The sequence below is a fragment of the Triticum dicoccoides genome, chromosome 3A, assembly GCF_002162155.2.
Source record: "Triticum dicoccoides isolate Atlit2015 ecotype Zavitan chromosome 3A, WEW_v2.0, whole genome shotgun sequence".
Lineage (NCBI taxonomy): Eukaryota > Viridiplantae > Streptophyta > Magnoliopsida > Poales > Poaceae > Triticum > Triticum dicoccoides.
The window spans coordinates 439,350,026-439,362,313 of record NC_041384.1 but is presented as its reverse complement, the minus strand read 5'-3'; the positions used below and the strand labels follow the sequence as shown (position 1 = coordinate 439,362,313).

At 49.0% G+C, this 12,288-nt stretch overlaps 2 protein-coding genes and 1 pseudogene across 2 annotated transcripts in view; 1 reads left to right on the top strand and 2 right to left on the bottom strand.

Annotated features, from left to right (window-relative positions):
• LOC119268457 overlaps positions 1-1,193 on the top strand; it is a 13,788-nt gene extending 12,595 nt beyond the window's left edge. Inside the window, exons 7-8 of the mRNA XM_037550107.1 lie at positions 623-799; positions 974-1,193. Of these exons, the coding sequence (XP_037406004.1) occupies positions 623-799; positions 974-1,009 (213 nt within the window). The 3' untranslated portion in view covers positions 1,010-1,193. The remainder of the gene's footprint in view (positions 1-622; positions 800-973) is intronic.
• A 147-nt stretch (positions 1,194-1,340) lies between these two features.
• Positions 1,341-2,993, bottom strand: LOC119268458 (dihydroflavonol 4-reductase-like). Its single transcript, XM_037550108.1, has 4 exons — positions 2,691-2,993; positions 2,445-2,614; positions 2,175-2,369; positions 1,341-2,089 (listed from the first exon to the last, which is right to left on the bottom strand). The coding sequence occupies exons 1-4, from the start codon at positions 2,806-2,808 to the stop codon at positions 1,508-1,510; spliced, it is 1,065 nt and encodes a 354-aa protein (XP_037406005.1). The 5' UTR covers positions 2,809-2,993; the 3' UTR covers positions 1,341-1,507.
• Positions 2,994-9,201: 6,208 nt separating this feature from the next.
• On the bottom strand, positions 9,202-11,337 carry LOC119271597 (annotated as a pseudogene).
• Positions 11,338-12,288: the final 951 nt, after the last annotated feature.

The window sequence follows — 12,288 nt, the reverse complement described above, 5'->3', positions numbered from 1 at the left end:
TGACAATCTGTCTTCTTCAGACTATGTGTGGAGAGTGGAAGGCCCAAATAACGCAAGGGATCCTCTAGAATCCAGGTTGTTCTGTCTCTTCTTTTAATTAGAGAATCAGCTAAGCATGGGGAAAGACGCTTCTAGAATACATGAGATGATACAGTGGGAGTTCAATTAGAACACAGTGGCATAATTCTATGTGTTGAAACTTTGTCCAACGGATGATAATGCTCGGATTTGCCATCTCTCAACCGTTGGATGCAGCATATGTAACGGTTAATATTTGAAGTTATTGTCACACTATATAGTGTTATAGAATAAAGGAAAGGTTACCCATGCATGAAAGGTATTAGAAGCACAGTTGAATCAAATTTACAAACCATTTAATTTTCATGTTATCATCTGTAAATCTGACTTGTTGTTCATCTGTTTATCTGCTTCATTTGGAGAAAAATCTTCTCATGGATGTAATTACTTGAATTCACTCATGCTTGAGCAATTCTGTACTTTATCATTTATGCAGTGATACCAAATTTGAATTACTCTGGCTGAATTAAACTACCCATAGTCAAATCACTATATCTAAAAGCTTTCCTGAAAAAGTCACTTTTAATCCTTTTCTTGTGGGCAGATACTTGGTTCAGACAGTGGCTGGCAGTCAGTTCCCCTCACAGATCTCATTACAGCTGCTGCCGTGAAGAAAGCATACAGGAAGGCAACCCTTTGTGTCCATCCTGATAAATTACAACAAAGGGGTGCTACAATTAGACAAAAGTACATCTGTGAGAAGGTGTTTGATCTTCTTAAGGTGCGTTTGTTGTTAAGATGTACTACTGCATAAAGTTGAAAACCACATGCGGACTTTTTCATGAACGCCAAACTAGTAAAAACCTGGAATTTTATGTTTAATGGAGGCTATGATTTGATGTGTGATTACTTATTGCAATAATCGAGACTAAATCATCGTGCTTCCGTTGTGCAGGAAGCTTGGAACAAGTTCAATTCTGCAGAGCGCTAAGAGGGGAGATAGGCAGTGGTGCTCATTCTTTTCTTTTCCTGGGAGAACAGGAAATTAGGTTAATATCTATATAGCCATATCATCAATCGTTTATAGAGATGTAAATATGTGGTTCTGGGGAACAAATTTTGACCATCATTCTACCAGATTAATAATTAAATAATAGAGCATCCTTTGTTCTCTATCCCATGAAAAACAGCAACATTCAGCCCAAGTAAAGGCGTAAATGTTACCACCTCCGATCCATAATAATAAGTGTCAGCAGTTTTGAAGCCTGGTTCAAAACTGCGACACTTCATTTTGGATCGGAGGGAGTAGTGAATATGAAAAATAATACTGATAAAGTTTATGCGTCATTTTTAATTTTATTTCATACTACTACCGAGGTGGAAAAAAAATGATGCACTCATAGTCCATGATATCCCACCAGTTACAGGGCTCTGCCCATGCAAATTCCGAACACAAGAATAGTATTCATGCAGCAGCAGTGCTGGCTTATTATGTCTCGGCACCAATGGCTTGGCCTTCCCCCGCAGCAAGAGCTCCCAGCTTGCCGGCGGCTGCAGGCGGCGGGGCGTCTCCGAGAGGAATGAGGCCCTTCTCCCTGCAGGTGCGGATGGCGGCGTCGAACATGTCCTCGGCGGTGTACCGGAAGCTGAAGCCGTGGTCGAGGAGCTTCCTGGAGGAGAAGTGGATGGGCTGGAGGTCGTCGTCGACCCCCGGGAACTTGTGCGGGATGCGGTACTCGGGGAACCTGTCCCGGAGCATCGTGGCGAGGCCGTGGATGGTGGCGTCGTGGGAGGAGCAGATGTAGCGGCCGTTGGCCTCCGGGTGCTCGAAGAGAAAGGTCATGGCGTCGCAGAGGTCGTCCAGGTGGACCAGCTGCACCTGCTTCAGGATCGAGTAGTGGGCCTCGTTCCCGGTGATGAGCGCGAGGGCGGTGACGAGGCTGGGCGGCATGCCGGCGCTGAGGAAGGTGCCGACGACGAGCGTGGGGATGATGCTGATGAAGTCCAGGCCGTTCTCGCTGGCGTACTCCATGGCGGCCTTCTCTGCCAGGGCCTTGGACACGAAGTACATCTGCAAAACCCGACTCATCACATGTTATTATTGCTGCTTCAACAAGTAGAGGTGGAGAAGAGAAGCCTCTCTGCTGTCGTCTCACCCATCCTGTCATCTTGACGCGGCGGCAGAAGTCGATGTCGCTCCAGTTGTCCTGGTCGTAGGCTGGCCGCTGCCGCTCCTCGATGTTGACGCTGCCGGCGGAGGAGGTGAAGACGATGCGCTTCACGGTGCCAGCCTCTTTGCAGGCCCTCATGATGCTCAGCATCCCTTCCACCGTCGGCTTGATCACCTCGTTCTGCATTCACCTCAGCTTTTGATACTGCGTACTAGCAGCAGTATTTCCGTGGCTATCCCGGATATTGATATTTACCTCGGGGTCTTGGGAGTCGAAGTCCATGGGCGTGGCGACGTGGAAGACGCCGGTGCAGCCGGCGATGGCGTCGTCGAAGCTGCCTTGGTCGCTCAGGTCGGCCTTCCAGATGGACAGCCGCTCCTTGGCTCCGGGAAGCTCCAGCAACGGCTTGTTCTTCTCAACGTTGGCTGACATAAAAAAAAACAAATCAGGAATGCGGTCAAGCTAGCTAGCTACCACGTCGAGAGAGAGAAGGAGGCTCACCCGGGTCGCGCACGGTGGCCCGGACGGTGTACCCGGCCTGGAGGAGCTTCATGACGAGCCATGACCCTACGAAACCCGACGCTCCGGTCACCACCACCGGCCCTTTGCTCCCGTCCATTGTTTCTCCCTTTGTCTCTCTCTATCGACTTCCTTCTTGAGCTTTCTTTCAAAGAGCCTTCCTCTTGCTGCTGCTTTGGCCACTTGCTTCGTTTGGTTGACTATATATAAGAGAGAGAGAGAGAGAGAGAGCAAGCAAGAGCGCTCCAGAGGCAGTGCGCGAGGCGAGCGCCATCGTGTGCCGTTGGTACCTAATAGGGTATTTACCAGTAAGGTAGGTAGGTGCATCGCACGTGCACCCACCGGTTTACGTTTGAAGCGCCGATGAACAATGGAGGAGGGGTGCAAGTGGGACGGCTCGGACCGCTCACCCCGCATTTTCTAGCACAGGTACCTAGTGCTTTTTTTGAGGCCGCAAGCAATTTTGCTGGTTGTTGCGCGCGGCCGCCACGCCGCCAGACCGCAAAGCCACCGGACACAAGGCGATCGATGATGGGCGACGCGGGAGGGAGCTTGAGCCGTGACTTCCGTTCAGCCAAGCAGTTCCTTCTGTTTTTTTACGTGGTCATCTCCTAGCGAGAGATACGGGTCTGAACACCGCGACAGCTACATATCTCTATGGACGGCAGAGCAGACGCCGTGGTTCAAAACAATCAGCAAGGCTTTTTTTTGTTTAAAACGTAGACGCACGAAGCGTCCGGTTTTACATTAATAAAGCCACAAGGCAGCATTCACATAAGTTTTAGGTTTACAAATCACAGACAACAGTTCAGCAGGCTCGACGTCTCGGTAAAGATAAGGCTAACAGTTCAAACACGCGTTGATATTTCATAACAAGGTTCGCGACACCAATAAACTAAACGCGAAAGGCTCAAGCTTGTTGTTCTTGAAGTCTTGCTCTCGTCATGCACAGCTGGACCTGCTCCATCGTCTCGATCATGCGATCCTTGTCACATTGCTTCCCCAATGGCGCCCAAGCCTGTAGGTAAAGATGACATTTGAAAAGAATCTCAACGGGGTGAGCAGGAAACTTGTGCTTGATAGTAATTTTGTTCCTCACGGTCCAAATGGACCAAAGCATCGCCCCTACGCAGCGCTAAACTACCCTCGCATTCGCACCCCTCTGTGCGGATAGCAAGTTAAGCATATCGACGCTAGTTTGCGGGTTCCAATTCTGATTAAAAGTGTCTCTGACCACACTCCACTCAAATCTAGCGAGACAACATATGAAGAATACGTGGTTAGCGTCTTCCCCAAGACCACAGATGGCGCATGTCCTATTCACCTGCCCATTGCGCTTGGCCACATTGTCCGAGGTTGGAAGGCGATTGCGGAACATGCACATAAAAATCTTGATCTTAAGGGGAATGCCAGCCTTCCACAGCCCCCTAGCCATATCGAGCTCATTCCCCTCCGTAAGCTTCTCGTATAAGGATTTGACCGAGAATTCCCGTGAAGTCGTTAGCCTCCACAAGATCTCGTCCTTATCCTGGCTGAGCCTCTTCCCCTCGACCTTAGCCACAAGTGCATTCCACTCCTCGGCCTCTCCTGCCTCCAGAGTCCCGAGGAAGGATATCGCCGGAGGGTGCACTCTAAGGGCATCAGCTACCAGAATGTGCGTGTCTGTGGCGAGCTGATACAACTCCGGGTGTGATTGCCACAACGGAGTTTGGCCCCTCCAACAATACAGCCAGAAACACGTAGACTTTCCGCTATTGACTGAAAAGTGAGCCCCGACCGCAAATGCTGGTCTCACTGCTTGGATGCCATTCCAAAACGACGATCCCTTGGGCTTGGCTTTAAACAGATTGCCATCCGGGAAGTATTTTGCCCGAAGGATGTCCGCCCAGAGACCCTTCTCATTTTGGGCGAGTCGCCACCACCATTTGGTGAGCAGGGCAACATTCATAAGTTTTGAGTTCGTGATCCCCAAACCACCGAACTTCTTTGGTCTACATACCGCAGCCCACTTGACCAAGTGGTATTTGCGTTTCGTCCCAGTTCCTTCCCAAAAGAACCGGGCGCGCGGTGTGTCAAGCTGGTCATGCACTCCATCGGCAAGGAGGAACAAGCCCATTGTAAAGCTGGGCATGAACTTCTCAAAATTAACCTAGCGGCTGAAGACATAAACCTCCCTCTCCACGGACTAACCCGATTCACCACTTTGCCATAAAGAGGTGCCCACTCGGCTATGGTCAGGTTCTTGTGCGAAATTGGCAGTCCTAGATATTTTATCGGAAACTTCCCAAGCTTACAGTTGAGCAAGTTAGCCACCCGCCTACTTTCGCAATCATCCATCCCTATGGTGATCACTTCACTTTTGAGAAAATTGATCTTTAGCTCGGACAATATCTCAAAAGTTAGTAGCAATAACTTAATCGAAGCAATGCTATGATCGTCCGGCTCGAATAACAACATCGTGTCGTCTGCGTACTACAGGTGAGTCATGCCACCGGGAATGAGGTCAGAGATTAACCCTTTAATGTGACCCGCAGCCCTGGCCTTTTTAATCATAGCCGCTAGAGCATCCGCAACAAAATTGAAAATCAAAGGCGAGCTCGGATCCCCCTACCTAAGGCCACGCTTGTTGCGAAAGAAATTGCCCATTTCACCGTTGATGGTCATCGCCATGTGTCCACTACTCACCAGGTGCATGATACGGTGACCAAAGCCCCCATCAAAGCCCTTTTTGATGAGGACCTCACGCACGAACTCCCAGTTCACGCAGTCGTAGACCTTCTCAAAATCTAACTTGAGAAGAATGCCTCTCGACTTGGTTCGTTTAAGCTCGTGAACGATTTCAAGAAGCGCTAGAGGGCCTTCTAGAATGTTACGATGCTTCAAAACCCCGGTCTTACTAGGGCTAATCACCCGTTGTGCAACAGGCGCCAAGCGGGATGCGTAGGTTTTCGTGCAAATCTTGAAAGGGACATTGATCAGGGTGATCGGCCTAAAGAGTTTTATGTCGTTAGCCCCTTTTACTTTGGGGATCAAGCTGATCGCCCCATAGTTTAATCTAGCGAGGTCGACGGTGCCTAATGCAAAACCATTCACAATGGCATAGAAAAGGTGCTTAAGGTTAGGCCAATTTTTTTGAGAAAGTCGATCGGCCACCCATCCGGCCCTGGCGCCGTGTCCGATTTTATATCGAGCACAACTCTATCGATCTCCTCCAGAAGGAAAGCAAGAGCGAGCCCATCGTTCTCTTCCTGTGAGACCCTTTCGGCTGGGTCCCAAATGTCATCGCGGAGGCAAAGAGTTTTATCCTCGCCCGTCCCCAAGAGGCCGATGAAAAACTCATAACGTACTCCCTCCGTAAATTAATATAAAAGTGTTTAGAATACTAAAATAGTGATCTAAACGCTCTTATATTAGTTTACAGAAGGAGTATTAGTAAGCTGAAAACCATATTTCAGTATTTATTTTACTGGTATTTCAAAGATGTGAGACGGGGCCAGACAAGACGTTTCATAGAGTGACTTTTTCTCACGGTTTGGAGATTGCGTACTGCCCAATTTTACTTTTTTTTGTGGGGAACCCACTTTTACTCTTTATCTGGCTAATTTATTTTTAAGGCTTTTCTGTGAGGAAAAAGCTATCCTTCAGCCGACGGATGCATGGGCAAAGTCCGCCGCCTGTATAGCTGTCGGATCAGTCTTGATCGAGCATTCACAAGTCCTCTGCAGCCAATTTTTTTTGCAACAACTGTATTGTTTCAGATGGTTTCTGCAACAGAGATATTGTTTTAGAAATAAAAAATGATTCGGTGGTGAAGTATTTTTTAGCAACAGGGCCTAGTTTTAGAAAGTTTCTGCAAGAAAGGTCTTGTTTCAGAAAAAATGATTCAACAGCAAAGATATTTTTCTTCTGCGACAGGGGTCTTGCTTCAGAAACATAGCCCCGGTTGCAGAAAGCGTTGGAGGAGCGCATGATGTTAGAGCGTACAAGGCAAATCATTGCAACACAACGCATGTCTCAGAAACATAGCTTCAGTTGCAGAAATCGTCAAAGGGGTGCCCGGCATGGGAGCTCGTCGCCATCATGCTGGCGTAGAGGCCGTGCCTGTTCTCCAAGCAGGGCCCCTCGGTGAGCTTGACTTTGCGTCTGATCCAAGCATGAGACGCATGATATGGTACACCATGGTGTTGCAAAGAGTTCAACTTAGCTCCTGCACGTCGGTGGCGGGCTGATTTTGGGAGCGGGTTGGCGGCGGTGGTAAGCTGGGCGTAGCTCTATCGGGTCAGGGGACAAGTTTGTTGTCTTGTTTCTGCAACAATGCACAAGTTACAGGAATAATGAGGGGAGCATGCAGGACACACACACACTAGCTCAGGCAGCTAACAGCTCAGGGATCCAACGACTGTTCAGGCGGCGGATAATTTCAGTACATCGGCCGACGGGCGCGTAGCACACATGGCACAACTTTTGCTTCATATTCGTGTTGTTCTTCTTAAAACCGTGTCCTAAATCCTAATTATCCAGTTTAGGGCAACTCTAAACAATCCCTTATAAGTTAGTGGAGCATTCCGGTCAAGTAAAGTTAGTGTAGGAAAATCATCCTCATTTATAGGTGGCCACATCTAGCCGGTCCCATAAACTTAGTGAAGTAAAAAATATATTTTGTATAGCTTTTTTGTTTTAGTCATATGAACTTTAAACACTTCACAATATACATCATTAAAACATTAAAATCCAAACATGCATAACATAACCGTCATAACATATAGTTTCATCATCATAATTTTCAAATAAAACATGCATAGTTCACCCAAAAGACATGACTTCAAACACAATGTTTGATCCAAATCACCACAACACATAGCATGTATATGTTGTTGATCGGCAATTCTCTCCCAAAACATAGTCTTGGTTTGATCCGTTCCAATCATTGCATCCATGGGGATGTTCATCCAAGCATTGCAAAGAGCAACATCTTCTTTTGCAATGTAGTTGGTGGTGTGTGACCTTGACGGCCGCGTGCTTGCTTCGGTCACCACCACAACCTCCTCTTCATCATCGGTCACCTCCCCAACGACCACCACCTAATCGGCCTCCTCCTCTTCCTTGGCTACCTCCTCTTCCCCGACCACCTCCTCTTGCTCCATGTATTGGGCCACCTCCAAATGGTGACAAATGGAGCCGTAGTAGAGCTCATCAAGTCCCATCGTGGCCGACAACTCCAAAGAAGCTAAGAATTCGTTTGTGTTCATCTCCACACTACAACAACGAAACAAAGAAACTACATCACCACTGGCTACCAACAATCACCGATCGGCCGAAATGTTGAACATGTTTTTTTACCATGTAGACATTTCATCGAGCACTTGGGGCCGCGACCTTTCTTACCGGCTGCCGACGCCGGACGCGCCTGAGCAGTGCCCGTGGGTGTCGTCGGAGATGCCGCACGTGCCGTCGGAGTCTGTTATGCTGTGATCCAAATTCAAGTATAAAAAGAAATGCTAACTTCTGACAAGCGGGCGGAGCGAGGCCTGTCGCCGGTAGGCTGGGGGTGCCCCCCGGCAATACGGATCAGTATTGACCTAGGTCATATGTGTTATATATATCCTTTGTAAGCCGCCGCACGGGACAAGTTGATCAATTGTAATCCCCGGTGTTTGTAACCTCCCCCGATAGAGTGAAGATTTGTTGGCTGGCGCTCGTGATCCCCCCCTTCGTGTTGGAGGGGTTTTCCATGTTAAATCTCGTGTCCCCTGATTGCTTTTCGTTCTTCGTCGTGTTGATTTGCCTATCATATCTCTAACAGAGTCAATTTCTTCTTCTCTTCTTCTTCTTCCTCGCAGCCTCCTCGGCTAGGGCCGATGTCGCCGTCGTCGCCTTTCGAGCTCTTTCGGCACCGTAAGGAGCAGCGGGCCGTTGCCAGAGAGGTGCTCTCCACCCCGACGACCTTTGCCGCGGTTGTAGCCGGAGCTTGAACCCGATGGACTTTTTTTTATCCCCAAGCTCTTCTTCGGCGCGGGCTGCGATGGCCGGCGGGGTGGAGGAATGGTCCTGGCTCCACTTCCGACGGCCAGGTCGGTCATCGGCGGCGGCGGCGGGGGTTGGCGACGGCTGTGGCATGACAGAGGAGGCAGGAGTTTTTCTCAGCCGCACACGGCACGAGCATATTTAGGGAGATTAGGGCTTTTTTGGCAGTGGAGGATAATTTATCCCCCTTAGGAGGTTTAGGGAATCGGCTAGATGCGGCATAAGGGAGGATAACCAAATTTATCATCTCTTAGCGCCAGATAGGGATCGGTTAAAGTTGCCTTAGTCGATCCATATCCCTCCTGTATTATCTTTACAATGCCTTTTTTAGCATCAGTACAGACACAAGCGCTCATATACACATGCATACACTCACCCCTATGAACGCACACACGCACACCCTACCCTTATGAGCACCTGAGCCGGCATATCATCTTGAGATTTACGAAGCCTGGTGGGTTGGGGATACTACTGTCCACCTAACCATCTCAACCACAGGTTGGTTCGCCTTTACAATGCCTTTTTGTCCTACAAGACATGTACACAATATATACTTGCCCGGCTCAGCAATACAAGAAACGATTCCACCAATTCCCTCCTCTTACATTATGTCCACCGTCATTATGAACTGCTGATTTATCTTTTGTGAACAAGTACTAACCAAAAAGAACAGAGTGACAGTAGCTTTTGACAGTGCCAAATACTCCTATTAGTGAAGAGCAAACAGATCAACTGATGAGTTAGTTATCTGCACTCTGCCCCAACGAAACGCAATCTATCCGATCATCATTAGCTAAGAGCCTAGGAGTTCCTAATCATTTGTCCATTCTCAACGCGGCAGCCGGCCTGCTCAAGCGCGGCCGAGAAGAAGGTGCCCCCATCGATCCTCGAGTCCATGCACGGCGGGGAGAAGACAGAGATGACGTCTCGTGGCGTCACGATTCCTTCCACGTGCCCCTGCTCGTCCACGATGAAGCTGCAGCTGCTTCCCGAGGCTGCTAGACTCTCCATTGCTTGCTTCAGGGTGTCGGACCTCCGGTTCGTTACAACAGGTTGTTGCACTCTGCTTCTGAGGCTGGGGATGCTATCAGATTCTGATGAATGCCCCGTTCTGGATTTTTCATCCTTGTTCTTCAGCAAGATGAATTCCTCAGCACTCATGATCCTGATAAACAACGTGCAGTTTTTATTTGTTACCAAAAGTTATCTTGAGTCAAACATTGAGTGGGATGAGAAGAAAAAGAGCAGAAAACTTGCTTTCTGTTGCTGAACAAGGAGCTATCGTCCAACAGCAGGTAAACATCGCTGCACTGAATCATTCCAATCAAACGCCGAGTTTTTCGGTCGATAACTGCAACTCCTGTCTTCTCCTTCGAAAGAACACGAAATGTATAGGCCAGAGTCTCATCCGAGTACACAAGAACAGGCTTGCTCGGCATTGGCAAATCTGGCAACAAGCAAGTACATTACTGATAACAAACGGTCCTAAATTAGTTTTGGTACTTGATTTTCAGCGCAGGGCTTACCTAAATTCAGATAGCTGTTTATCTGCGATTTTATCGAGCCATTCAAGACCACTTGACTGGAGAAGCAGCTCCATGACTGCATTCTGTAGTGCGGTTCATTGGCAGTTATTTTCATAATTCAATTCTGCCTTCAAAAGTGTTGAGCATCAACTTAGTACCTGAGTAACAAATCCGTCAACACTGGAGTTGACCGACTCAACAGCAGGTATCACATTGAGCCTGTGGTGTTTGGAGAAGAGCAGCATTGCATGGAAGAGCGTATCATGGAACCGAACGGGGAAGAATGGCTCCCATAGGAACAGCTTCGCTAACCATGAAATCTGTTTTGTTCATCAGAGCAAGAACCGGGACCATAAGCAATCATATATTTCGTTGGATCACATCCATTTCAATGCAGCGATGAACATCCAGCAGTAGGCTACACGTTTGCAAAGTAGAGGAAAATGTACCTTGGTTTCTGCAATCTGAGGATGCAGTTTCAGACTTGAGAGGAAGTCGGAACTCTTGTCTTGTCGTTCAATGCTCACCCTGTCAAGTTCCTAGGAAGAAGCAATGTAGCCGAAGAAGATGCTCAGACCTGGCTTTCAGTAAAACCTCGCGACTAATAATCTACAGATAGCCAAAGCAGAATTACCTCGAGTGCCCATAAGACGAGGCTGGGGAAATCAACGTATCCTATGTCACGGTCGACGAACTTGCTAAGGCTACGGTGGACCTCGTCGACGATCACGGATCCGCTCGCATTGGCGCGGCGCATGGAACCGATGGCGTCCAGCACGCAGGCATCAAGGTTGAGCTCCAACGCTGCACACCAAGACGGCCATGACACCAGCGGACTGGCGCACAGAATGAGGATGCAAGAGAGTGGCATGCGTGCTCGGCGCGTGTACCTGGGGAGGGAGAGGGCCGGAGCGCGCCGGAGAGAGAGGAGACGGGGATGTGGTCGAGGAACGACTTAAGCGCCTCGCTCCAGTACTCCCCTGACGCCGTCGTCGCTCCTCCGCTGCCGCCGGCCGCCGGTGCTGCTACTGTTGCCATCTCCATCTCGTGCATCTAGTTGCTTCTGACCGTGACAGTTTCTGGCAATGTTCTTTTGCTTTGCAGTTGCCGGGACACGTCCGCGGAGCTTCGCGCACCGTCGCATCGGTTGGGTAGGGGACGGAATAGCATCACACAGCCATACGTGTTGCATTTGGATTCGTCTCGGTTTTGCTTTCTTGGAGCAATAAACACACGAATCAGTGACTGTAGTAGTACACTGTATCAGTGAGTGATACACATCCAAGCATTTATTTTTCTTCATTTTTTGGAGGTGTAGCCTACCTTTCTTTTTGGTTTTTGTTTACAAAATAGTGCCTCCCATATTATCACACTTCTCCCCTACACAACCAACTTAGAGCAACTCCAACAACTCCTCCAATTTTTCTTCTTCTGTAAAACATGTTCTACGGAACGATCGTAAATTTAGGGGAAGTTATCTCGAAGCAACTTTCCTCACTTCCTGTTAACTTCTTTCTCTAATTTTTTTAGGCCCATAATCTAATGAATGGATTGTCGTGGCCCACCCGCCGGTGACCCAATGGCAGAAGAATGATGACGCGGGCATGTGGTATAGGGGCTCACCGCCGACGACATGTGCTCGCCTCCGACCAAATCCTGTCGTTCGAGGGTTGGAGCGCGGCACCACATGGGAGGTAGCAGGAGGACGCGACCAATCAGCTGCGGCGGCGTGGCCAATCAACAACGGTGGGGAGGAGGTGACCATGGCGCCGGCACCACAGTCGGAGCGGGGCAGGTGAGTAGGTGTTGTGGCAGGGGAGGCCGTCGGAGCGGAGAGGGGACGAGGTGCAGGAGTAGAGGACAACGGGGCGAGACGGCCATCGACGGTGGGTAACTACCCGATGACACGACGGATTTTTTAGAAGAACTGGGAGGTCTCTCCCCGGTTCCATTACCAGAATGAAACCAAATCCACAGTATCCAGTGCAACATTACAGGCAAAAGGGGACTCAAACCCAACATGTGAGGTT

What these genes read in the sequence shown, in the direction of transcription:
- LOC119268458 (XM_037550108.1), bottom strand. Translation starts at nt 2,808, where the DNA reads ATGGACGGGAGCAAAGGGCCGGTGGTGGTGACCGGAGCGTCGGGTTTC. An exon ending in GGCCACCGTGCGCGACCCGG is followed by an intron (nt 2,615 to 2,690) that starts GTGAGCCTCCTT and finishes TTTTTATGTCAG; the next exon opens with CCAACGTTGAGAAGAACAAG. An exon ending in GCGTCAAGATGACAGGATGG is followed by an intron (nt 2,090 to 2,174) that starts GTGAGACGACAG and finishes CGGGTTTTGCAG; the next exon opens with ATGTACTTCGTGTCCAAGGC.